The sequence below is a fragment of the Caretta caretta genome, chromosome 2 (genome assembly GCF_965140235.1).
Source record: "Caretta caretta isolate rCarCar2 chromosome 2, rCarCar1.hap1, whole genome shotgun sequence".
Lineage (NCBI taxonomy): Eukaryota > Metazoa > Chordata > Testudines > Cheloniidae > Caretta > Caretta caretta.
Genome location: NC_134207.1, coordinates 25,371,279 through 25,396,039, shown reverse-complemented (window position 1 = coordinate 25,396,039; position 24,761 = coordinate 25,371,279). Strand labels below are relative to the sequence as shown.

At 39.1% G+C, this 24,761-nt stretch overlaps 1 protein-coding gene across 5 annotated transcripts in view; it reads right to left on the bottom strand.

The window, feature by feature from the left end:
• Positions 1–24,761, bottom strand: part of ENPP2 (ectonucleotide pyrophosphatase/phosphodiesterase 2) — a 108,854-nt gene that overhangs the window by 6,755 nt on the left and 77,338 nt on the right. For 4 of the 5 annotated variants that reach the window (XM_048841552.2, XM_048841553.2, XM_048841550.2 and 1 more), the window contains exons 12-23: positions 20,425–20,533; positions 18,473–18,598; positions 16,305–16,336; positions 15,369–15,496; positions 11,821–11,908; positions 11,595–11,682; positions 9,210–9,382; positions 8,857–8,905; positions 6,491–6,627; positions 5,830–5,965; positions 4,050–4,127; positions 709–841 (exon numbers count right to left, since the gene is read on the bottom strand). In XM_048841552.2, the coding sequence (XP_048697509.1) occupies positions 709–841; positions 4,050–4,127; positions 5,830–5,965; positions 6,491–6,627; positions 8,857–8,905; positions 9,210–9,382; positions 11,595–11,682; positions 11,821–11,908; positions 15,369–15,496; positions 16,305–16,336; positions 18,473–18,598; positions 20,425–20,533 (1,277 nt within the window). Of the gene's footprint in view, positions 1–708; positions 842–4,049; positions 4,128–5,829; positions 5,966–6,490; positions 6,628–8,856; positions 8,906–9,209; positions 9,383–11,594; positions 11,683–11,820; positions 11,909–15,368; positions 15,497–16,304; positions 16,337–18,472; positions 18,599–20,424; positions 20,534–24,362; positions 24,516–24,761 lie in introns of all 5 variants that reach the window. The other variant, XM_048841554.2, reaches the window with a different exon arrangement.

Below are 24,761 nucleotides of genomic sequence, written 5' to 3'. Positions count from 1 at the left end.
ACTTTAACTTTCTCTCTTTCTTCACCCTAAACTATAGTAAGTGCAGCTCAGACTGTGGCTCTAGAAGTCAACAAGCTTTCTTGATGTAGTCACCATCATAAAATGAACCAAGTAGTTAGTTACTGTATAGTTAAAGCACCACAGATATTATAAGCAGATGTAAAGATTCTAGAATAGACCTTCTGATGAGGTATTTCAAGATTATTGGTAGGAAAGCATTGTTCAACATGGATTAACAAAAGACTTGAGTATTTAAATCAATAGCCCTATTGTCCTTAGCACTGCATTGCAAGCTATGTAAGCAGAATGTGCCCACACTTACAAGCAAAAGTATTGGAAAATACTTCAGTTAGTGAGGTTCCCATCAAAGGAAGGATGAATGAACACTACAAGGTCAAGGTAGGGAATTCTCTGGTGATCGGTAGTTCCATTGTTGTTCTCTAGAACGGAACAAATTGCTTTTTTATCCCCACCCATAAGGGCATTTAGTCCTGAGAATACTTCCTTTAACAAGATATGCGAGAGTCAAGAAACTTATGCTTGCCAGATCATAAACTAACCAGCAGTTTTATTGACTTCAAAGAACTTGATTCTTGGCTTTACAAGTTAGCACCTTGTACCTCGAGCCCAAATACCAGCTAATTGGGAAATACTGTATTTTTAGATAGTCATTAAGAACAGTTAATGCATTTAAATATAAACTCTTACTGTTTTATCTTTTCTGGTGTGTCATGTAAACCATCATAGTCATAATCGAAGATTGGTCCACTTATGACATTTACTCCATTTCGTTCAGTTGCATACCTCTTCACCAAAACCCTTTGAAAATAATTCCATACCTCTGTGCAAAGACACAAGATTACCTTTAGTGACCAAAACAATGCTTAGATAGGAGTTTCTAGATATGCTTTATGTGCAAGGATAAAAATCCAAACAGTTCATTCATATTATGCATGCAGCTATCCGAGGCATTGTTGTAGAATCATAGAATCTTAGGACTGGAAGAGACCTTGAGAGGTCATATAGTCCTGTCCCCTGCATATGTGGCAGAACCAAGTATTATTTAGATCAGGGGTAGTCAATAGGTGGACTGGAGCCAAATCCGAACCACCAGATGCTTTTAAATGGACCCCAAAATCTTTTTATTTACTTCGTATCATTATCGTTAGTTTATTATTATTTTCTCAGAAGTCTGGACCTTGACTATACCTTGACCAAAAAATCTGGACTTTGACCACCCTTCCTGCAGTTTAAGCCATTGCTTCTTGTTCTATCCTCAGAGGTTAAGGAGAACAATTTCCCCCCCTCCTACTTGTGACATTTTATGTACTTGAAAACTGTTATGTCCCCTCTCAATCTTCTCTTCTCCAGACTAAACAAACCCATTTTTTCCAATCTTCCCTCATAGGTCATGTTTTCTAGACCTTTAATCATTTTTTTCCCTCTTCTCTGGACTTTCTCCAATTTGTCCACATCTTTCCTGAAATGCCCAGAACTGGATGCAATACTTTAGTTGAGGCCTAATCAGCGTGGAGTAGAGTGGAAGAATTACGTCTCATGTCTTACTTACAACATTTCTGCTAATACATCCCAGAATGAGGTTTGCTTTTTTTGCAATGGTGTTACACTGTTCACACATATTTAGCTTGTGATCCACTATGACCCCCAGATCCCTTTCCGCAGTACTCCTTCCTCGGCAGTCACTTCCCATTTTGTATGTGTGCAACTGAGTTTTTCCTTCCTTTGTGGAGTACTTTGCATTTGTCCCTATTGAATTTCATCCTATTTACTTCAGACCATTTCTCCAGTTTGTGCAAATCATTTTGAATTTTAATCCTTATTCTCCCAAGCACTTGGAGCCCCTCCCAGCTTGGTATCATCCACAGACTCTATAAGTGTATTCCTTATGTCATTATCTAAATCATTGATGAAAATATTGAACAGAACCAGACCCAGAACTGACCCCTGCAGGACCCCACTTGATATGCCCCGCTTCCAGCTTGTCTGTGAACCACCAATAACTACTCTCTTGGAACAGTTTTCCAAACAGTTATGCACCCACCTTATAGTAGCTCCATCTAGGTTTCATTTCCCCAGTTAGTTTATCAGAAAGTCATGCAAGACAGTTTTAGAAGTCTTACTACAGATTTATTGTAGCTTCACTGAGGCTTTGTCTACACCACACAGCTTTTAGCAACATGGCTGGGTCACCGCAGCCATGCCACTAAAAGTCATGCTGGGTAGCTACTGGTTGTCAGCTCTCCTGCTGACAAAAAACTTCCACCCCCAACGAGCGGCGTTTGTGTTGTCGGCAGGAAAGCGCTCCTGCCGACAATGCGTTATTTACACTGGCACTTGTCATGGCAAAACTTTTATCTCTGGGGGTCGGGGGCGGATTAACACCTCTGAAAGACGAAAATTTTTGTTGTTCAATTGCCAGTGTAGACATAGCCTCAGTTTCGCTAGATCAGTGACACTCAGACTGAGGCTCGCGAGCTGCAAGTGGATATTTAATGTGTCTCCTGCAGCTCTTTGCAGCACATGATATTACAACACTGTGTGATTTAACTATTAACCAATCTAAGTTATTAACCAATCAGGCTGCTTTCACCATGTTGTTAACCAACTGTTGTTGATAAAAACAACGCGGTGGCTCTTTTGGGTAACGCTGATCACTAATTTGGCTCCCGAACCACTGAGTCTGAGTATCACTGCTCTAGATGAAGCCTACTAGATTTCTCTGTGCTTTATTAATCTTTTTCTAATGAGTGATAAAGGAAATGCACAGTATCATTCTAAGGCTGACATTGCAAAAGATCTTCTACAGAGAGCTTGCTGTTCCTTCTCTAGCAGTAGAACTGAGTATTCACATACACACTTTCAATGTCCTTGGCTCTTCATAAGCACAAAGTCTCAGTGCTGCTATGATTAATTGAATAGCAAAACCTCTAATCTCTAAAGAAGGTCAAATCTAAAACAGCATGAAAAGCACATTCCTTTCAGTGAGATTCCCTCAGATATTAATTGTCTAATTTCTGGAACTAGGTGGACTCTGCAATGACTTAGTTATATTGTAACATATTATGGAACAGCTGTGTCTTCTGAAGGATGTAGATAGATTGTCATATCGGACAAGATATCAATACACTTCCTCCTTTAACCTATAAGCATCTTCATTTATAAAAGATGGGACACGCACAGAGCTCCTCAAACATCCTCCATTTTCCCATTATACATTTTAAAATCCTCTGTATGGGGACCTTCTCCCTCTGTACCGCACTTGCATACTTCAAATACTACAGAAATCATGACTACCATCAACCCCTCCACTGGTGAACCCTGTGAGTTGTTGGGGACTCCAACACCAAGTTATAATAAAAAAAGACCACCACAATATGAGCAATTTATGGTTGTTTGGTCCTATGATTATGTTCCTGGAAATAGCATTTTTATAAATCATGACTTCAGAGTGAGTAATCAGAAATGATTTTCCACTGTTTGGTCAGGTAACTCATTCTGCCACCTTTGCTCAAGCTCCTTATGTAGAGCACCACTTGTTTCTACCCACAGGCTTGCTAAATCCCTCCTTTGGTTTGAAAACCATCCCAGAGTTTTGAGGTTTAGCCAAACCTCTCTGGTCTAGAATTTGGATTGGAAATCTCACAAGAGCTGCTTCTTGAGCCTCTTCCAAGACTTTCTGCTTCCAGCCAAGCCAGAAATGCCACCAGAATAGTCTGATAGTTTGCTGCCTCCCACCAAAACTAGGAAGCAAAGCGGCACACAAACAAAAGAAAAGTTAATGGGTTTCAGTTAGATTTAGGTCAGTTCACTTTTTGTTTAGATGCATTTAGCCCCATCTGTGATAAATCCATTTGGTCCACCTGTATTCCTATACATGTATTCAGAGAAGCCAGGTGAAAGTTATTCACTAAACCTCTAAATCAGTTCATTTCATAGTTCAGCAGCAAAACCATTTTTGAAAGATATCTATACCACTTAGCTAAGTGGTGTGTGGAATCAGCTGTAACCCACAAGAGTGTCATACTTACTTTTGAAGGCAGGATACATTGGAATGATATTTGTTATTAGAAAGGCATCATATTTAGCTTCTGCAGAGGAACTTAGATCTGAAAGTCATAGAACAAGATGTGTTAACATGAAAGTTCCTAGTGAAAATCTCAGAGACTCAAGAAAAATAAATTAAACAATTGCAGGCAGTAATCAAAAGAAAGATGATCTTCTAAATGAGACTCTGGATTAAATTAAAACAAAATTTCTTATTACTTTGCATGACAGATGGACTCAGAACAGAGGGGTTTTGTCCATGTTTCAATCTTCCACCAGCTAAATTTGTTTCTATTTTTGTACATTCTCACGTGGTGTGATAATTGTGCTGTATTGTTTTGCAACTTTTTTTTTTTTTTTTTTTTAAAAGGCTCACACTTCAAGGCAGAATAGAGTCTGTTCAGAAAAATCAAGAAATGATCCATCTCCCTACTGCCTTTAGTTCTGTTACATACATACTCCTTTTAAAAACCATTTCAACCCTTCCTTTAATAAGTCAGAGGGGAGGAAGTCATCCCCCAAGGCTGCAACCGTCTGCTCAGACATTAATTCCGACTGGCATATCCATCCATTCCCCAGAGACTGAAGAGGTGGAAAGCAAGTCAGCCAGCAGAGCCTAAGATAATCATTTGTACAATATGCATGAAAAATTCTTGATCTCTCTTTACAGACAGAGAAATCCATTCTCATTAAGTTTTCAGACTAAACAATTTTGGTTGTGACATGTAGTAATAGTTTGTTAAAGATTATGACAAAGAAATTCAGACACTAGGTGTGTTTCTCTAGGATTTTGAATTGAATACTGCTGGCCAGATGCTCTCCTGGTGTATATTGGCGTAGGTACATTGACTTAGAGGAGTGAAGCCAAATTTTGCCAGCTGAGGCTCTCTGCCTTCATCATTACTGCATACACAATAAATACCAGGTTTCAAACTATTCAACCAGTATTTGATGGCACAAAATGGCTCTTTTGTGATCATCTTATTTCATATCCATGGATTTTAAGTCCAGAAGGGATCACTGATCTATGGCCTGGGTTAGGCATAAGGTCAGCTTATAGAATTCCAGCCTGTAATTTCTACATCAAGCTCAGTTTCTAAGAAATGCTGTAGCTTATATAAAAGTAAGACATCCAGACTTGACTTGAAGATTGAAAAAGATGGAAAAATCTACCATATTGGTAAGCTGTTCTAATGGTTAATTACTCTCATTGTTAAATATTTATATCTTATTTCCAGTTTTGAATTGGTCAATGTTCAAATTTAACTTTCAATCACTGAGGTCTTGTTTTGTCTTTGTTTGCTAGACAAAAGAGCACTTCTCTATTTCCAGATATCTTCTTCCCATGCAAGTAGTTCTGGACTGATCAAATCACCTCTTATCCTTCTTTTTGATAATAAAGAGATTGATTGACAGCTGAATGGATATTTGAGTTACTGAACTTTTCAGAAGCAGAGAGAGAACTGAAATTCATACAGTAGTCAAAATCATGTACAATTAAAATGGAGTTACATTTAGCTGATAACAGTTCCATTGGGTTACTACGATCTCTCCACAAGAAATAATTGTTAATACTGAGGCTATCAAATATCTGTTCTGTGACACCTAAAAACCCTCAACCCCTACAGATCTTGTGCCTTCTTTTTCCTAGGAAAAAGTTTCCCTAACTGATAAGAAGAAGCTCAAAAATCTCTATGGAACCAAAAGTAATTGCATACAGAATATCTCCTTTATATTCTACAGACATCCTATTTAAAAACTTACGAGGAGGAAAAAGAAATCCATAAGTCATTTGTTTATCTGCTCTGTAGGCTGAACAGCTCTGACTGTTTCCTGGAGAAATGCGCAGATCAGGCCTCACACAGTTAGAGAGATGCTCAGGGACACCAGATACCTCTGCCTGCATTGAAAGGCATACATGGAATCAACTGTAAATATCATTCCAGGAAAAGTAGTCAGAAACAAGAGAGTGAGACTTGTTTAGGCCTAACATCAATAAAGAATGTTATGTGAAGCATAATGATTTCGAACAGTCAACAGGTAAGATGAAGGATCCTCTAGAATATAAAATATATCCATCAACCTTTATAGTAAAAACCTGTTCCATGAGACAGTCTACTTCAGCAATCTATTAGTAGGAATTCCCATTGGAAACAACTTGATAAACTAGAGGATTAAACTAGACATTCTGTTGCAGAAAAACAAATCCTGGGTTAAGTGTTGGGTTTTTTTTAAAACCAATAAGCAAAGCAGCATATGGTCCTTAAAATTCCATTTTTCATGGAGAGTGGAAGTGCTCTTTATAATGGAAATCTATGTTATTCCAAGTAGGAAATTCCCTGAAGGAAAGGGAATTTTAAGACTCCAGGAAAACAGGTAGTAGTAATCTTGTATGTCATTTTTCAAAAACAAAGATAAATCTGACCTGTTTTGAAATAGTGTATGATGTCCAGAGAGGCATCAGGAATGTTTCACTGTAACCACTTTCAAAGTCTTGGTGATGTAAGATATTGTATTTGGTACGATAAAGTACTGCAGGACGTCCGTACAGGAGGTGTTTCTCTAGAAATTGGAGGAAGTTACATTAACTTATATGTAACACCTAAGAAGAAAAAACCCGGCCAGAATCAATGTGTCCAACACATGTCCATTTAAAAGGCAAATCCCCTGTGTAGCACCCAGTCTAAATAACTGAGCTGACTGCTACAGAAATACAGTAGTTTAGACTTAAGAAGGATAAAAAGAGAAATTCTTCCCATCTCATCCCATCCATCCCCCAAACACAGAACGGCAGAACTGCTCAGATTCAGAATAGCCGTGGGGTGAGTGCCTCAGCAGAGGAACTACCAGACCTGCAGCTCCATTCTGGTCAGCTCACATGCAAGTAGCCTCCAAGAAGCTGGTCTCCCCTGTGTAGAAAACCATGCCCCCTCTAAACAGCAGTGGTGAAACTTGACAAGAATGTCAATTTTAGCCAGCAGCTATGAGTCCAGGGAGCCTATTTCTTTTTGGAAACAACCTGTGCCAGTGTTTCTGAAGTGATTTTTTAAAGAAGAGGGAAGTGGATTTGCAGTTTGAGAGAAATGCATCCGATGAAGTGAGCTGTAGCTCACGAAAGCTTATGCTCAAATAAATTGGTTAGTCTCTAAGGTGCCACAAATACTCCTTTTCTTTTTGAGAATACAAACAACTTAAATCTGATGACTGAAATTGACACAGGTGCTACAGTAGCTAAATTTCTGAAGACATGTACAAGAACAAATGTATTCATAGTTTACTAAGAAAAACTGATAAAATGTTGAAAAAAGTTATAATCAAAACAAGATAAAGGTTTCAGGATGCCTGCAAGTACAGTGGTACTTGTTTGCTGTTACCATTAATTGGTACAAAATGAAGTATTCCTTCAGTAATTAGCAGAAATTGGTTTAAGACAAAGTTGTAGTAGCATGCCTCCCATGCTCTATTGTTAGATTCCATAGTGAAAAGAAAAATTTAATTCTGTTTTTGATGTGGACATTGGTTTAGTGATAGGTATAAACAGCAGAATTATAGGTAGTTAAAAATGCCAGACCAAAATTTCATCAGGTGCTTTATGATAACCTGTAGAAAAGCAATTAAACTTGCAGAAGCATGGAATAATTTTACCCGTTTGTATTACTAGAATTAAGGAAACGGAAACATCTATGAAAGCTACACACACACACACCCCCAAAAAAATTACCGTAAATGCCTGACTAGAAGTAGCTCAGGATCCAATTCCAAAAAACTACAAGATTTGCTAAAGTAGTAGGGAGAATTTACGAAGTTTGGTCCAGCTCAAGCTAACACACACACGGCTAACGGAATTTAGCAAGATTCTAAAAGGAAATTGGACATTTATATTGATAAGAATATTCAGAGCTATTATAGGTTAATGTTAAAACAAGTTTTGGCAAGGAATACAAAACAGGCTTCAAATTGAGCCAATCTATATTAAGGATTAGGATGCCATTATCCCACATCTGTCTAACATGGAGTTTCTTGCATCTTCTTCTGACCACTATCAGAAACAGAACGCTGGACTAATGGATTTTACGTCTGATTTAGGAACTGCCAGACTATGCTTCTAAAATCTACACAGACACTACAAGTGCATGAGTTTACTGTATTTTATAAATTCCCATTAGCTACATAGGGCCAGATTCTCTCACCCTCCTTCACACTGACTAGTACCTTACTCCTCAAGAATCCCCACTTAAAAAACATTTGTAAGCGTGACAAAATAAAGCCCTGTGGCCTTGATCCAGCAAAGCACGTGCTTAAGTTTAAACATGCAAATAGGCCCATGGGATCCTTATATAAGGTCAGGGTTTATGTTAGCAAACTTGGTACAGAGGGAGGTTGCAATGGCAAAGAGTAGCCGCAGTCTCCTTCCCAGAGGAACAGAACAGTCCAAAGGGTGGATGTGACCAAGGATGCATTGGGAAGGTAAAGCTGCCTTGTCCTGGTAGAAATGCTAAGGGAAAAATCAGATGGCAGCCACCCACCTTGCCCCTGCACCATCAAGAGTGAATCTAGCCCACAGGCTTACATCTTAGGTAAACTCATGTGCTATTTGGTAGAGTTGTACGAAAAGTTGGTTTACTGTCCAATGTAGTGTAATTAAACCAAAATATTATTTTTCCATTAAAGCACCAATACAAATATAAAGAAAAACATTCATATATTTAGTTTGAATGTTGATTTTAAATTTAGTAAACAGTCACTGAAAATGAAGAAAAATAAATGTTTTATTAACCACCATGTCCTTACCTTCTGTTCCTCTGACATGAAATCGCTTATTGAGTTCGTCCAACTTGTTCTTTATAAAAAAAAATTTAAATGAAAAAAAAGATTAGCAGCTGAACCGTAAGAGCATTCTCTGACATCTCATGTTCATTATTTATTTAGCAAAGTAATACTAACACTCTAACACCCTGACTGTGAAGGACACATTACACTAAACATTCCAAAGGGTATGAAAGATCCTTAACGGCAAGAAGGATCAAAGGGATACTTAAACATTAGAGCCTTCTCTTAAAGTGAGAAGATGCAATATATCCCTAAGCTGCAGTACAAGACAATTATCCTTAATGACACCAGTATGAATAAATCCATGAGTCTACCTTGTCATCGCATGTACAGCCCAAATCAAATTCAGATGCAGAAAATGCAGCTACAGGATAGAGCGGCCTTGCAACTTCATCTGGCATGGTCGGTTTATATGCATTGTTCCTCAGCAAGTGATTTAAACTTCCATGGGTTCCATTGTTAGGAGCAGGCTTTAATCCAAGCAGATCTGACAAGACATCAAACACAGAACCAGGGTTCTAAAACTGTAAAGGTACTCCAGTGTATACATCAGTACACAGTGCCCATTTCCTACATGGCTAGAAACAAGACACCAACTACTTTACACCCATGAAGTAGAGAGAGTTACTTTTAACTTAACCAAAGAACAATACTAAGCCTTGGTCCACATCAGAGAAGCCTGCTTTGCTATTAGTGTTGAAAATTCCCATGATAGCAACAATAAGGTTTAGTCTCGTAGCTAGGTGGAGAAACTACTACTACACCACAACATTACCACCACCGTAACTCCTAGGGCACGTTTACACGGGGGGCAGGGAAAACACCTGCAGCAGCGAGTCTCGGAGCCCAGGTCAACGGACTCAGGCTTGCGGGGCCCACACTAAGGGGCTAAGAACACTCACCTGGGGAGGTGGGAGGGGTCAGAGCCCAAGCAGGAAAAGCTACATTGCTATATTTAGCCCCATAGCACCAGCCCTGCAAGCGGATCCGAGCTCTGAGACGTGCTGCCGTGGGGTATTGCGGGTTGCATAGTAGATGTACCCCCAGAGGCTCCAATCAGGATCAACGCCTCAGAGGGCAAACCTGCAGCATACTTGGTTAAAACCGGATGGTGCTATCAGTCTTAAAATACTGTGATGCAGCAAGGCCAGAGGGCAACAGGAGGGTGATAGAGAGGAGATATGCAAGCCCCAGGATGATGAGAGCCTTATTCCCTGTAGAGGGAAGAGAGGTTGCTATAGATTCATTAGAGCACCTGAAGCCAATTAGCGCACCTGATAAAACCCCCCTGCCTCAATCAGACAGTTGAAGCAGTGGTTTGGTGTTGGAGCAGAGAGCAGTGTGGAGGGAAGCAGAGGAGAGTTTGGAGAAGTGCTGTGGCAGGCCAGAAGACCAAGACCCTAGGTAAAGGGAGACAAGCTTGTGCAGAGCAGAGGGACTCCACAGACAAGGGGTTGGGAGAAACCTGGCCCAAGCAGAGAGGGAGGGCAGGAAGCCCCACAAGCTGAAGGGCCGGAGAGGGAAGTAGCCCAGGGGAAGGAATTGCTAATTCAAGTGGTTTGCCGCTATCCCGAGGGCTGCTGGGCTGGGACCCAGAGTAGAGGGCAGGCGGGCCCAGGTCCCTCCCTCTCCACTCCTTCTCTGGGATACTAGTGGGACAGTTAATACTCCAATTCAGGGGTGAGAAACGGCACCCTGAACTCCCCCCACCCAAGAAGAGAAAATGCGGGACTCATCATAGGAGTGCCAGCAATTTGCCACAATACTAAAAATCAAACTGATATAGAGCATTTAACAACCCCAGGAAAACTTTTTTTTTTTAATCTTTCATCCAGAATTTCCTGGTACTGTACAAACATTAAACAAGCCACATAATACCACTGACAGACAGGAAACACATTTGGAGAAGAGCGAACAGACAATGTTATTGTGATTTGCACAAAGGCACATGGTGTTAATGATGGTAGTTCTGTTCCAGTGTGATCCCTAGACTGGTTCAGATCTGAAAGGAAGCATGGTCTACTGGTTAAAGCAGGAGACAAAGTAAAAAATTATCTTGGGTCATTTCCACCTCTGCTATGGACTTCTGAGACCTCAAGACCAATTACTTAAGGGAGACACATTAGCCTCCCCATCTATAAATGGGAATAATTATATATTAACACAGGTGTGTTTCATGTTTATAAATGAATATGTGCAGCTTTTTTTGGAAAGTTTTATTGTAAAAGGAAATGTACATTAAAGACAGGATCATAAAAATTATATTCATGCATGGCCATATCTAACTTCTCTACTTCATTGCTGCAGTAAGAGTTCTGAAAACAAATATCACCAACAAAAGGCACAGTAGTGGCAAAATAATGTCTGAGCTGCCACACATGAGATGCGGGGGCAGAAGTTCTCTCTGGACACAAGTCTCGCTCCCAGGGCTAATAGAGAATGGACAGACTAGATTGTAGCCCTCTATATTTGATATCCGAGGAGCTGCCAGCAGAAATACATATGAATGCACTTTACTGGCCAACTGTTGGAGACGAACAAAGATAGGCCTCTGTGCAGTCTGTCCTTCCATCCAAAGGGCAAGTGACAGTGCAGTGCTAGGGGAGAAGGTAGTGGCCCAGAACACAAGCATAAACTGTGCCTACACCAACCTCTGAAAACTTTGTTGGCAAAAGTAGTTTAGAAATGGAGTAGCTTACCACACATAATGTTGTAAAGTTCAATATTTTCAAATGGAGGTACTTTGGTCTTGTGCTTGAATGAGGGACCATAGCCTACAAAGACAGTCTTCAAAGAAGAGAGAAACATGGTAAAAGAATAAGTTTGCTTTAACTCTTAAAAAAAATTTCCAAGACTTCAAGTTTCTCCCTCCAACACACACACACCCAATTACCCTCCCAAAAAGGATTAGTTTGCTGCTTATACCTGCATACTATTGATCTTGTTGTCATATCCGTGATCACCATGGAAGAAGCATTTTCCTGATAGTTTCTTATAAACATCCATGGATTTCCTACATTGAAATGTAAAATCATAAGAATTATTGCCGACCTGACAATGTAGTTTCAGAAGAAGATTAAAATTTAGGCTGCGATTTTCAAAAGGAGTTGCAGGGAGGTAGAGCTTAACTCCCTTTGAATGTCATGGGGATTTGGGCACCTAACTTCTACAGGTTCCTTTGAAAATTCCAGTCTTAAAAACACAAAAACAGTGACGTCGTCTCTCAATTATACAGAAACTTTGCCCTAAACGATCCTAGAGCAGTTCACAAGCTACAATCACCCCTACACCGGAGTGAATGCGCCACTCTGATGCACCAGCAGCACGCACTACTTGGGACAAGAAGTGAATACCATACCCAAATGAAACTCTAGGGGGAAGTTAGGTAGGCAGTTCTCCAAAGGGGACAAAAGGAGTTATAATTTTGAAATGTATTAAAATCTTAAATGGGAGTTCATTTCTCTCTTTCCCAGTGATGCTCCATCAGCATTAAATATATTCTACCAAGGAAGCGATGGATTTGGACAAGCACATGGGTCCTGCCATTACTCTCAAAGTCTTAAAACTGAATTTTGCTCAGTATTTTAATAGATGTATTGTGACATCAGTTCTTTTCAGAAATCCCCATTGACAACTATAAGCATTTCTGCTTAAACGGATGGCGCAATACAACTTAATGCTATGCCATTATTTAAGAGATTGAAAAACTTGAGACATTACCTGCCTGAGATGTACTTGAAAAGACACCAATGCATATGGAATAACTAGCACCATCTATTGTTAGCCTTTGGATAACTTGCCATTCCCAGGTAGAAGCCCTTCCCCACTGGGGACTCCCATAGATTGAAGCTGTTTAGGATCATGTTGCCCTAAATCAGTAGCATTCTAACAGATGCGTCTTAGAAAGTCAGAAAGCACCTTTGTAATAAATTACAATGCTATTGAGTCCTTTTCACCTTCTTGCCTACCACAAGATGAAAGAGTAAAGGAGAAACAGACCTGGAGAGAAAATGGGAGAAACTCAGAAGGAACAGAAACATACAAAGAAAATAAGTGGTAATCAGAAATATAATGACTAGCTTTGTTACACACTAAGGTTTATCAGCATTATCACAGGGGCTGCCTAGCAGTCCAGTGGGCTGCCATCCTAAAAGTCAGTTTGTACACCCGTTAGAGGATATTCTCTCAAGAGATTTGGCTTTTGTCCTCAAAACTGGAAGTGACGTAATCAGACCTGTAACTATTACAGAAAGAGTCTTTTCCTGGCCATGACTATAACATGAATTACAGTTACATTAACAGAAGAAGGGATGCACTCATTAAAAAGGTAGCTCTTAAGAGCAGTAGCAAATAATGCTGCCAAAAGGAAGTTTGAACTGAGATAGAAGGGGAAAAAATCTTGAGTAAAATATTCCTTTTACCTCTCCTCCCCATCCTATATCTAGAGCGGTTTTGGAATCTTGCAACTATTTTTGGCGGGGGGGGGAGGGAGGGGAGGAATGTCAGAATATGATGATTGGTATAAACCAAAAATTTTTGTGCGAACATACCAGTTTTGACAAACAACTTTTGTTGGGAAAGGTTTCACAGGTCAAAATCAGAGAGACACACTGACCGCAGAAAAGCCAAGAGCCTAGTGGTTATGGCACTCAACTGGGACGTGGAAGACCCTGGTTCAAGTCCCTAGTCTGAATCATAAAAAACCTGGAAAGGAGGTCATGGGTTCATCCTAATGTGGAATAAGAAAAATTCTATACTCCAAGTTTCACAGAACACGAAAACTGCTTCCTGTCTAATTATGTTGGACCATATTAAAGAAGTTCTGCATTAAAATCACAAATGAGTTTGATTCCCCATAGTTTAAATTTTAGGGTATTACTAATTAAGAGGTCTCTTGGTTTTTAGTACTGTTTCTCTCCCTCTACGTGTGAAACTTGCAAGCTGCTAATTGTGTTAGTACATTCTAAGACAGAGTCTGTTCTCAAAGCAATTCTTTGTAACAACAACTACTCACACAGAGAGAGACTCAAAGCAATATTCTGTAACAACAGAAACAGCACCCAGAGACTCCCTGCCCTTTTGTTGTATTCATCTCGCTTCGTTAACAATTGTGATTAAAATAGAGATAAAGGATGTATGTGGATGGATGCTTGGTGTGGATAATAACTGAATGATCAGGGAGGTGCCAGCCTAAGAATGCAGTGTCCATCGGCTGAAGAAGGCATCAAGTGGAAATAACCAGAGGATCCCCAGAGGGCAGACTGGAATCCACCCAACAGCCTCAAGAATGGGAGAACCAAAGAACAAGATAACATCTGGCAGCACGGAGCCGTCAGGAATGTGCCATCTGCTGATTGATTCAGCAACACCATGATGAAGCAATTCCCATAGACTGGCATAGGAAGAAATTCCTATAAAACTGGACTCTGGAAAGTGAGAACTTTGGGGTCTGATTCTGCAAACCAACTTCCAGAAGCATCAGATGAGCATCTGACGAGGCCCTGCTCCCTCCTCATGTCCAGGCCACCTGGCCAGTGGCTTGGCATGAGCAACTCTAAGGCTGGTAACTATGATAAACAACCTTGCAGAACCTGTGTGTGTGTGTGTGTATGAATGTGTGAATAAATATGAGATTGAATGGAATGTTATAGCTATAACTAACTGCTTACTACGATTCTTTCTGTATTCACAATAAATGTGATATTTTGCCTTTTCCCCTTTAATAAGGTCCTGCTGGTTTTTATTTTATTGGTATAAAAGCTCTACATGTATCAATAAAAACTGTTAAGATGGTAGGTTTAAAACCAGAATTTAATTCTTTGAAATTTGAGAACCATCATCAGAAATTGTAGAAAGAACACTTGTGACCTTGCCTACTGGAGTTACATCCACTCTGAAAAAGCAGTTGGAATTTCCCATTCAATGATTTAGTAGAAAGATCTTTGCATAAATACAGGAAGATAAGCACAAGTGTCAAAGACACTTATTAGACAGTCACGGTGGGTATCCTGGGACCGACACAGCCGCAACTATACTGCATGCAAAGACACTTATGACACACTGTGACTGGCAGCAACATAGTCAAAAGAGCACTACCAATTCTTAAAGACCCTCACAAGAGGTGGCAAGAATATAAATCTGTCCTGTTCTCTACCAAAAATACACTGACTCAGCTTTATGAATAAAGGACTGGCTGTACTCGATTTAATATATCATTTTATCAACAGATCAAAAGGAAAAAACAAGATATTTTAAACACAAAAGGATGTTAACACTAGAAAAAGATTCCTCCTTTTCTATTGTCTTTAAAAGCAAAGTAATGGTATAAACTGCCTGCCTCTCTAAATAGGATTAATTTTTTGCCTGGCTAATTGCTAAATATCTTAAGAATATTCAAAACTGCCAGTAACTAAGCTAGAGAAGGCAGAAGAGACCAAAAAAGCACCGCACTCCACACACACACTACAATTTACCTTGCCACATGCCATCTTCTGTCCACCAATAAGTGAATATCCTCAATTCTTCTGTTGTAAGCATAGTGCAAACGCTTGGGAAGGTGTTGTTTCAAATAAGGTTTAAAGTGCTGGTCTGGCTTTCTACACTGAAACACAATTGTAAGAAGCTATGTTGTTTCAAGTCATCATCACTAGTGTGGCTTCAACCATAAGATCGGCTTGATTTCAGGAGTTCAAGGTTATGTATAGTAGACATATATCCCAGATCTTGCACAACACTCTACAGGACCATATTTGTATAAATAGTGCACTGATACACTTCCCTACGGACAAGTGAGTTTTGAATTATGTTCTATGCACATCTGACATCTTTGTTCTCGCTACAGAGTGTTCTTCAAAGCAGTTTGCGAAACTCCACCACATTTTCCTCAGTGATATGCAAAAGGGTTCATATCTGACCAAAGCTTAATTTCAGAAGACTCCTGAATAGATAGCCTTTCCAGAAATATATGTAAAGCAGTTTGGCTTCTACATTTGATAAATCAGTATATATTTAATGGGAATTTCATAAAAACAAGGTTAAGGTTAAGGGATATCAAATGGATTTTTCTGCATCTTCCAAGTACTACTAAAATGTTTACTCATAAAAAGGTTACTTTCCATTTCTGAAGGAAGGAATAAATCGGCTCAATTCAGGGACTCAAGACCATCAGGAAGATTCTGGCTGTGTACTACCCAAAAGGGTTATAAAAGCTACTACAGCAGCAAACAGGGGATCTCATGACAAACATTAATCCCTACCCATGAAGGGCCCTATTTACCACTCTATCTTCAGCCTAATGCTGGTTTTCTGACTAAAGAGTGAGCACAAAATGATGAATAAAGCCCCAAATTAACATGTGAAATGAACAATATACTGTAGACAGATATAATATGCCAGTGCTAAATACTCACTGTGAGGTTGGCAACAATTACTTTAGGGTCATCTGTTAAAAGAGAGACACAAAGACATAAAACAGTCATCTGTTTATTGGAGTTACAAAGCAAGCACTCTTTTAAGGAGTCCAGGCTCCTTTTAAAAGCTATCCTCTCTTAGCAAAAATGTGTTAGATGATGTGCAACAGAGTACACCTTTAATGTGTTTTTCCTTAATTACCCAAATTTTTTATAGCAGCATTAATCAGTGTTTTACACTTTGGACCTGAAACTAAATACTCATAGAAATAAAAATTTTAAACTAACATCTTGAAAAGCATCTATCTAATCTAACAAGTAGGTAGTCATATCTGAGAATTTGCAAAAAGCTTTCTGTAAGAGTATTTAAGTGCAAGAATAAGCATCTTTATAAGCAATAATTAATAAGAAAGCTGTGGTTCTTTTGGCTGCTTTAGCATTACACACAGCTGAATAAGTGACTAAATGAAGTAACTGAAAAAACATTCTGGGCAAGCCGTGGGACTTTACTCTATGCAAGATGCACTACCACTTGGACAACCCACATTAAATTCTCAGTCTCACTTCTTACAGGGCCAGCTAACAGAATTTCTCAGCCCCCGGAGGAGAAAACAGAGTTGGAAGAAAATGAAGTACCTTGTCTCTCAACCATATTATTTTGGCTGCTTAAGGCATGATATTGATTGGCTTTGAAATGAGTCACATTCAGTCTCAGGTACAATTCACAGGCACATACATTTCAAAGATGTAAGAATGAAGGTAGTGTTAAGGCATGAAATAGTGGAGGAGGGAGAAAGTAGTTAGGTAATTTGCCATTTAATGTTCTGTTCCAAATCCCGGGAATGCGTCTATTTATTTTGTGTTTGAATTGTCCATTTATAAGCAATTACAAACATTCGGGGAGAAGAGGATAGAAAGAGACCCATAGAGGAGATGAATGCATGCAAATGGAGGTGAAAAACAAAACAAAACCCAGAGGCACTGTGCCAGGGATTAGCGAGGACAACTTCTCTTTGGAAGTTCTCACCATGCCCCAATCAAAGGAAAAGAACTTGCTTAACATCAGGGAAACTGAAAGAATGATTTTTCCCATGCTATTTCACTTCTCTTTGCATAAGAGTAAAATATAGTGCATCTAATTATCTGTAGAACTTTAATATGGTAGTGCCTGATCCTACTCTGACTGAAAACTGCAGCAAAATTCACTGGAGTTAACAAAAAGGACAATGGAGGCTTTTTTAAAAGTTCTCAGTGGAAGATACACAAATATATTCACTCATCTAGGAGATAATAGGCATTGGAAGATCTTTAAAAAAAATTATAACTGGAAGTTTACTAATAGTTTTGGTAGACTCTGCAAAGAAAGAATTTAGTCTTTATGATAGCCCACCAAAATCACAACATAGTACATTCAAAAATAAAATGGTGAAATACTTTTAGCCTATGACGTGAATAAATTCATTGTTATGCTCTGAAAAACTTAAGATACACATCAGTGAAACACTGGTATTTGAAAACAGATCTTTACCCATGTCCCTTAGACAAACATCAGAATACATCTGTTCCTAGTTAAACCTTTAATCTAGGTATGGATTTAAACACGTACCCATTGTCTCCGATGTCCTTTTGTATTTTGTGATCTTGAAATATCTCAATCTGGTCTTTGCACAACCAGATACATCTTCAAGCAAATTTTCCCCAGACTGTTTCAAATGGTCTCATGTAGGGCTAACTTAGAACTCCAAGCAACTTCTTAAAAGCATGTTGCAAAAAACCCAGATTTTTCATATACTATCACTGAGCCCCATTTGCTCAAATTCACACTTCACCGTTTTCTCTTACCCACACTCTGCCTTAGCTGTACATGGCTGCCAAATATCTAAATATCTATCAGTTTTTTGGCCACAAAAATGGGAAAATGAATGGATTCATAATTAAGACTACCACTTGACCAGTCAATAGGCCCTAGTCAGTAGGCTATATTTAATAATTTTTTTTTTTTAAAAAACAACATTCTCACTTAGCATCCAATTCTGCAAGGTGATGAACTCCTTCAAGTCTCACTATCATTGATAATGGGACAACTTGTCTGGATGTGTTGTTCTACCTGAGTTAGAGTTGCAGAATCTTGGCCTCAGTATAGTATGATACTTGTAAAATCAACTTACATTTCAGATTATTATTAGATCGAGGGCGAATGCGTCCTAAAGACCCAGGCACCAATACGATATCTTCTACATTAGTCAGATAGTTACTCAAAAATTCAGTTCTTTCACAAGTGGTGTCCTCCATTCCTGTGGAAGGGAAATAAGCCTCCTTTAGAAAAGCACTGTATCTTGAAACAAGCTTATTTCCTAAAACAGAGGAATCTATCTCTGGCTTCAGAGCAACGGTTCAAAAACAAATATTCCTTCTTCATATACCCATCCTATTCCTCTCTTCCTAGCAGGTAACCTACCTCAAGTTTATGGAAAGACTACACTGTCACGAATTAGTCATCAAGAGTGGTCACTGGAACTATTCCACCTGCCAAGGAACTGTCAGACACATGGACACCTTTGTTTGTTTTCAGCTTTCACCAATATCAAGCTCTTTTAGCTAATGTCTTCTCGATGGCAGCACTGATAATCACCAACATTAGATATTGTTTAATAACAGAATTATGGCTGGTGCTTGCACCTATGTGCACAACAGAAATGCCAGTGTCAGAGCAGCAATGCCAATCACTACATCCAGGGAGCGTATACTTGTTATACATCCTGTTTTAACTCCCAGAAGCACTAAGATCAGCTCCTAGTTTCAAAGTTATTTTTAAAATACAATTTAAAGAGAGGAGACACAAACACACAAAGGTATTGTATCTTGGTGGTGTATTCTAAACCAACTGTAGGTAGAGTGAACAAAGTTGTTACCATCAGAGTTATTTTGTGGCCAATGAGAAGTGTATTGGTGGTCTCAATCTAATTCTTAGTGAGTAAAACTCAGAAGCCTGTAGACAAGGAGTAACTATGTTTGGAAAATAAACTCTCCCCAGAACCCCAGCAGTCATCCCCTCCACATCAGGGAGGAGACATAACTGGTAGAGAAACCTGTAGCACAGTGCTGTACCTGTTTTGTGGACAGAGAGTGAACTTTACTGTCCAGGTCTGTTAATCTGGCACTTCACTCACACACACAAAAAATCTTATCTGAATAGCATGGTATCCCATAGCAAATCATGACTCATTTAGTGTACTATTACTCTAATTAAAGACCTTTAGTAACCTCTCTGAAATGTTATGCCAAGAACAGTTCTACCTCAAAAACATACCCAAATTTGATCTCAATTTTCCTTCTTTCGCCTATAGTATTTTCACTGGAGTTTCTCTCTCTTTACTAGGAATTCTTATTGTGAAGTTTTCCCTAATTTCCAGGTGACAGAGACCTTTCAAGTCATGATTTTCCATTTTTTAATCATTCTGCCCATTTTTGCCACTTATTCTCTCCCCGATCCAATATCTCTTGTGGGCATTTCTCCTTCCTCCATAACTCTTCAAAGCTGGGCCCAGTCCCTCATAACTATCCCAACTTTGTTCCTCTGTATGTGACCAGCTGCACTCCTAATTGCCATGGAAACTTACTGTTCCAAAATTCTACTCCTACAGTCATTAAAAAGGGGATGAGGCTTCTACACCATTTCTTTTCCAGTTAACCTACTTTTAATAAATAAATAAAACAAAACGAGAGACATGGGGACAGACTGCAGCTGTTCACACTTGCTAGGGAGCAGGTAGGAGATATTGTACATTATTTGTGTGTTACACCCCAAAATACAAACAGGCTTAATTCTGAATGAATGTGCAAATAGTTAAAATAAGAAGGAATTCCTCCACAAGGTAATCATCAGGCAAATTAAAAGTTGTCATGTATGTAAATTAAAAGTTTACATTGTCAGTGTCCTGTGAATAAATATTTTTCCTTTTAAAAAGAATTTTTAAAAATAGGATGTTCGTTTAGGCTCCGATCCAGTAAAGTATTTGTTGTGTGTATAACTTTAAGCACAGTGAAGCTCTGGAAATTGCTCAATCATCAGTTTCTATCCATATTTACATACTAAGAAAGGACAAGTAAGAGTTTTTACCATGGTCTCCAACAAAGATAACATTGACACATCGATGTAGTTTCAGCTGCTTCAGTCCATCCATTAATTGTCCTAAAGTCTTGTCAATATCCCTTAGGGGATTTATCATCTATACAAAGTTTGCAGAAAGAAAGGAAGTTAATCACCATTGCAATGCTCTCTCTTTCACTATAGGTGGAGCTTCCTCAGCAAAATTCTTGTAGGTTAACTTTCCAGATCAAAAGGCAGATCCTTGGCTGAGTAGTTATCACCCTGACCTAATCGTCATCTCCTTTCCTATGAGCTTGATTTGATTTCCTCGAGGGAAAGATACAAAAAAAGTCTTCTATTGGGATGTTGTTGGATGACTGCAAGAAATCATTGATCCTATTCCTACCCCTCCAACAGAACCCCTAAACATATGGTAAATGCAAAGATTTACTAAATTAGAAAAATGCATATGATTGGGGGAGATGCGGGGGGAGAGAACTCATTTAAATGCTGTTCTTCCAATGGACTTTAGCTTTTCAGTTTTTCCGAACACCAACTACGTAGTCGTGGTACATAGCTTCAATCTCAGTGTTCATATGAAAATCCCAAGCCATTGCGAAGGGTGCTCCAGGAGGTATCTGGTGCGAGAATGGCTGCCCTTAGCCTTCCATTATAAGTAGCAGGAAGAAAAGGCAGCTTCAGCTGAATATCCAAGGTCTCTAAAGGATCAAGTGACAATTCTGGCAAGATTTTGAAAAAGGATGCCCAGAGCTAAAATGGTATAAATATATTATTTTTTATTTTATAAAAAGGCAAAATTATGACAACATGCAGACAAGTTACAATTCTGAGCAGGAACAGAAGTGAGTGCAACTCTTTTTTTATTAGAGGATAAATACTTGGAATTTCCATGCATTTTAGACAAAGGACAGTTTATTAAAAAGAGAGAGACAGACAACATTTCTGTTTGTCACAATATGCTCAATTTCTCATATGTGCATATTTAACTGGATCAGTTAAAACATTTGGAACAAAAAACAATTCTCCTGTAGGAAAACAGAATTTTGTCAAAATCTTGACTCGGAAAGGTAGATTTCAACCGTTTCCCAAGGGAAATTTCTGCTAACAAAAAAGCCAACCTGACCCTAATCTAAATGTTTTGCAAGCTCCCCTTCTGCCCGAACTGCCACCCACCTTGTGGAGTTGTAGATTCTGAAAATAATCAAGGTAAGACAGGAAATTACAACTCATACAAGGCACAATGGCGACTCTGCCACAGGGAGAAACAGCTGTGAATCACAGGAGATAGAATCCAGCTGGGGAGCAGGAAGAACCCAGAACTACAATTCCCATGAGACATTGTAGCAGCTCAGGCAGAGAGAAAAGATTCGGAAACTAAAAGCTCCTATTCAGGAAAATATGAACATTTAGTTTCAGTCAAAAATGATGAAACATTCTGAATGAACATTTTACAGAACTTTTCGTTCCATGAAAAATTGCACTATTTTGACTTTTTGTCCCAAACTGGGACAAAAGCCCACTGTTAAAAATCTCAGATTTTCCCCATGGATTGGAAAGTCCGTTTTTCAGTCAGCTCTAATTGTATCTCATGCATCACATAAGGAAATTAAGACTTTTCTTTCAGCCTCTAAATGGTAACTCTGCAGTTAGGAAAGCTGGGAACTGCAAATCCTCCTGGATTTCACATGAGGATTTTCTTGTGCAACAGGTTTATGCTGTTCTTAAAATAGAGCAATAGTATTTCCATATGTGAGAAGGAACCACAAATCACAGTACTTTTCTAAAGTTCTATATCCACCAAATTTCAGCTGGGGGTTTGCAAAGATGTTTTTGATACCATGAAAACAAACTAATTGAGTTTTAAACAAAAATAAAACAAAGCAAAACACACCACCCTTCTCTTCTCCCCCTCACACACACACACCCACCACAAAAAAACCCCACACTATTTCACATGATCAGAGCCAGGGAACCTCAATTTAGCTCCTTCACCCCCATTATTCTCACTGGGTTCTCATTTAAAAAGTTCTGTTTATTTCTGAAATGGAGTAAGGTCGATACTGAATGTCATTAATACGTTTACGTGAGGATACTCTACGTGGATGTGGGACTGCCCTGAGACCCATGTTCTTGTCCAGATGTAACCTCCAAGGAGTTATCAGTGAAATAATAAGTCTCATGTGTACCTTTCCTCAGATCACATGCTGATCTCCACTACCTCAGATCTTTGTCAAGTTGTATGGAAAGCTTTATTTTCCAAGACAGGTGTGGATATCTGAGATGCCACCGAAAGAAACAACTGACATTATTATAAGAGGATCAAGTATGAAACTGAGAAATGCAGACCAGTGTTACTAGATAGGTTTTAGCATGAGTTTTCCTTCTGAAGAAGAGCTATTGTAACCTGATGCTGACGTATGAAGAGAGGAAAGGATTTAACTCCTAGTCTTGTGGTGCATCCCATTGCGGTCAATGAGCATAAACAAATACTGGCACTAAAGGGTTAATTTGCACTGGATGTGGATGATAATTTGTGCTAGAATAATCTGAGATTTTTGAAGGTTTAGTGAGAAATCCACAACTGGGTTTCCATGGAGATTTGCATGGATGGAAAAGCTTTGGATGAAATATTCATCCAGAGAAGAGAAGCCCCCCGGGTGGGTGGGGGGGGTGAGAGAAAGGGAGATGGATACATGTACTCTCACTATTAGCCCACCTAGAACATATTTTATGCCAAAAACAGTAGGACCTTGAATTAGCAAACTACTCTGAAAGGGGAACTCCTGTATAGTTTGTTGAAGGGGACATCATTCATGTAAACAGATAATCAGCCTTCCTCTTGAGTAGACTATCAACGCTCAAGGTATCGTGCGTAATGGCAGTTTTACTCTTGATGACTGATTCCCCCCCCTCCCCCCCCGCAATTCCAGGAGGAGTCTCAGAATGCCTGATTAATTTCAGAACTATATTTTTTTTTTAAATCAAGAATTGAAAGCTACTGGGAAGAGTTTCTATTGCTCTTCTTTGAAAATACACTGTCAAGATTTTTGCTTGGATCCCACAGGAGATATTTTTAGGCCCCATGAACTGGGTTACAATTACTTTAAAATTCCTGAATGGAAGGGATGCTGAAGTGATCCACAGCCCTTCCCAAGTTGTCAATTAGTGGCAGGTGGAGAGATTTCATTTATTAAGGATCATCTTTCTCCTCTCTCTAAATCTTTTCCTGGGGAAGCAACCTCCAACTTTGACCTTTTTGAAGACAGAGACTTAAGTACCATCATAAGGCATTATCGCCAGACCCAAAATCATGGGTTCAAAAAAATCATGATTTACATGCCCTTCCTCCCGTCTCACCTCCCCCCAAAAGTCTCAAGATTTTTTAGCCAATGAGATATTTGTGTGTGCGCCATCTGGCTTTTGACCCTTCAGATTACACTCAGGTCAATTTTCAACTTTTCTCCAGTGCCATGAAGACTAGAAACTTGGTTTTATTTGAAAAGAAAAAAAAAAAAAAAAAAGAGAAAAGAAAAAGAAAAAGAAAAAGAAAAAGATTCTCACATAATCACTTGATACCAGGAAATGGGGCTTAAAGAAGGACACCCAATGTTGTGAGACTCATGATGAAGTCTTATGGCTTGGTGTCGCTGATAAGATCTTCCCAGAGATTTGTTTCATGCTCCCTTTGTTTGATGGATTTTTAAAAGGTCCTAAAGAGGCTTTCCCTACAGTGAACAGAGTATAAAATAGGAAGAACATAGTTCCCAAAAGACTCAATATATCCTGGCTGCTTTGCCAGCAGTGATCTTTCAGTACAGTTATAGAAAGTCTGTCTCGGAATTCCCAAACTGAAATATGGAAGGGAGTCCAAGTTGCAAAAATTAAGCTACATAAGAGCCTCAAACTGACACTTCTGTCACAAAGTTTTGGAACACAGGTAAACTTACTTTGTTCCGACGGGATTCCGCAGAATACTGATCCACTCTATGTACTTTTCTTCTTTTCTTTGGAGATGCAACTCGTCTTTCCTGTCTCCTCTTAGGAGTAATTTTTCTCTTAGGTCTCTTAGGCGGAGTAAGAGGTGAGCCATAACTACTCTCCTGTACTGGCGGAGAGAGATGTCTGGACTCAGAGAAATCCTGACTCAGCTAGCATCAGATACTACAGTGACCTGCATCATCAAATTGAGGAGCATGAAGATCAATGCTTCTTCAATAATATAGGAGTTAGAAAGGGACAATTTAGAGGTCTCTCTACAGAGGAACTCACTAAATTGTACTTGAAAGTGGGATAGCAGTTACTCAAGCAACTAACATAAGAGCAAATGAAATTGGTATTTCAGGAGA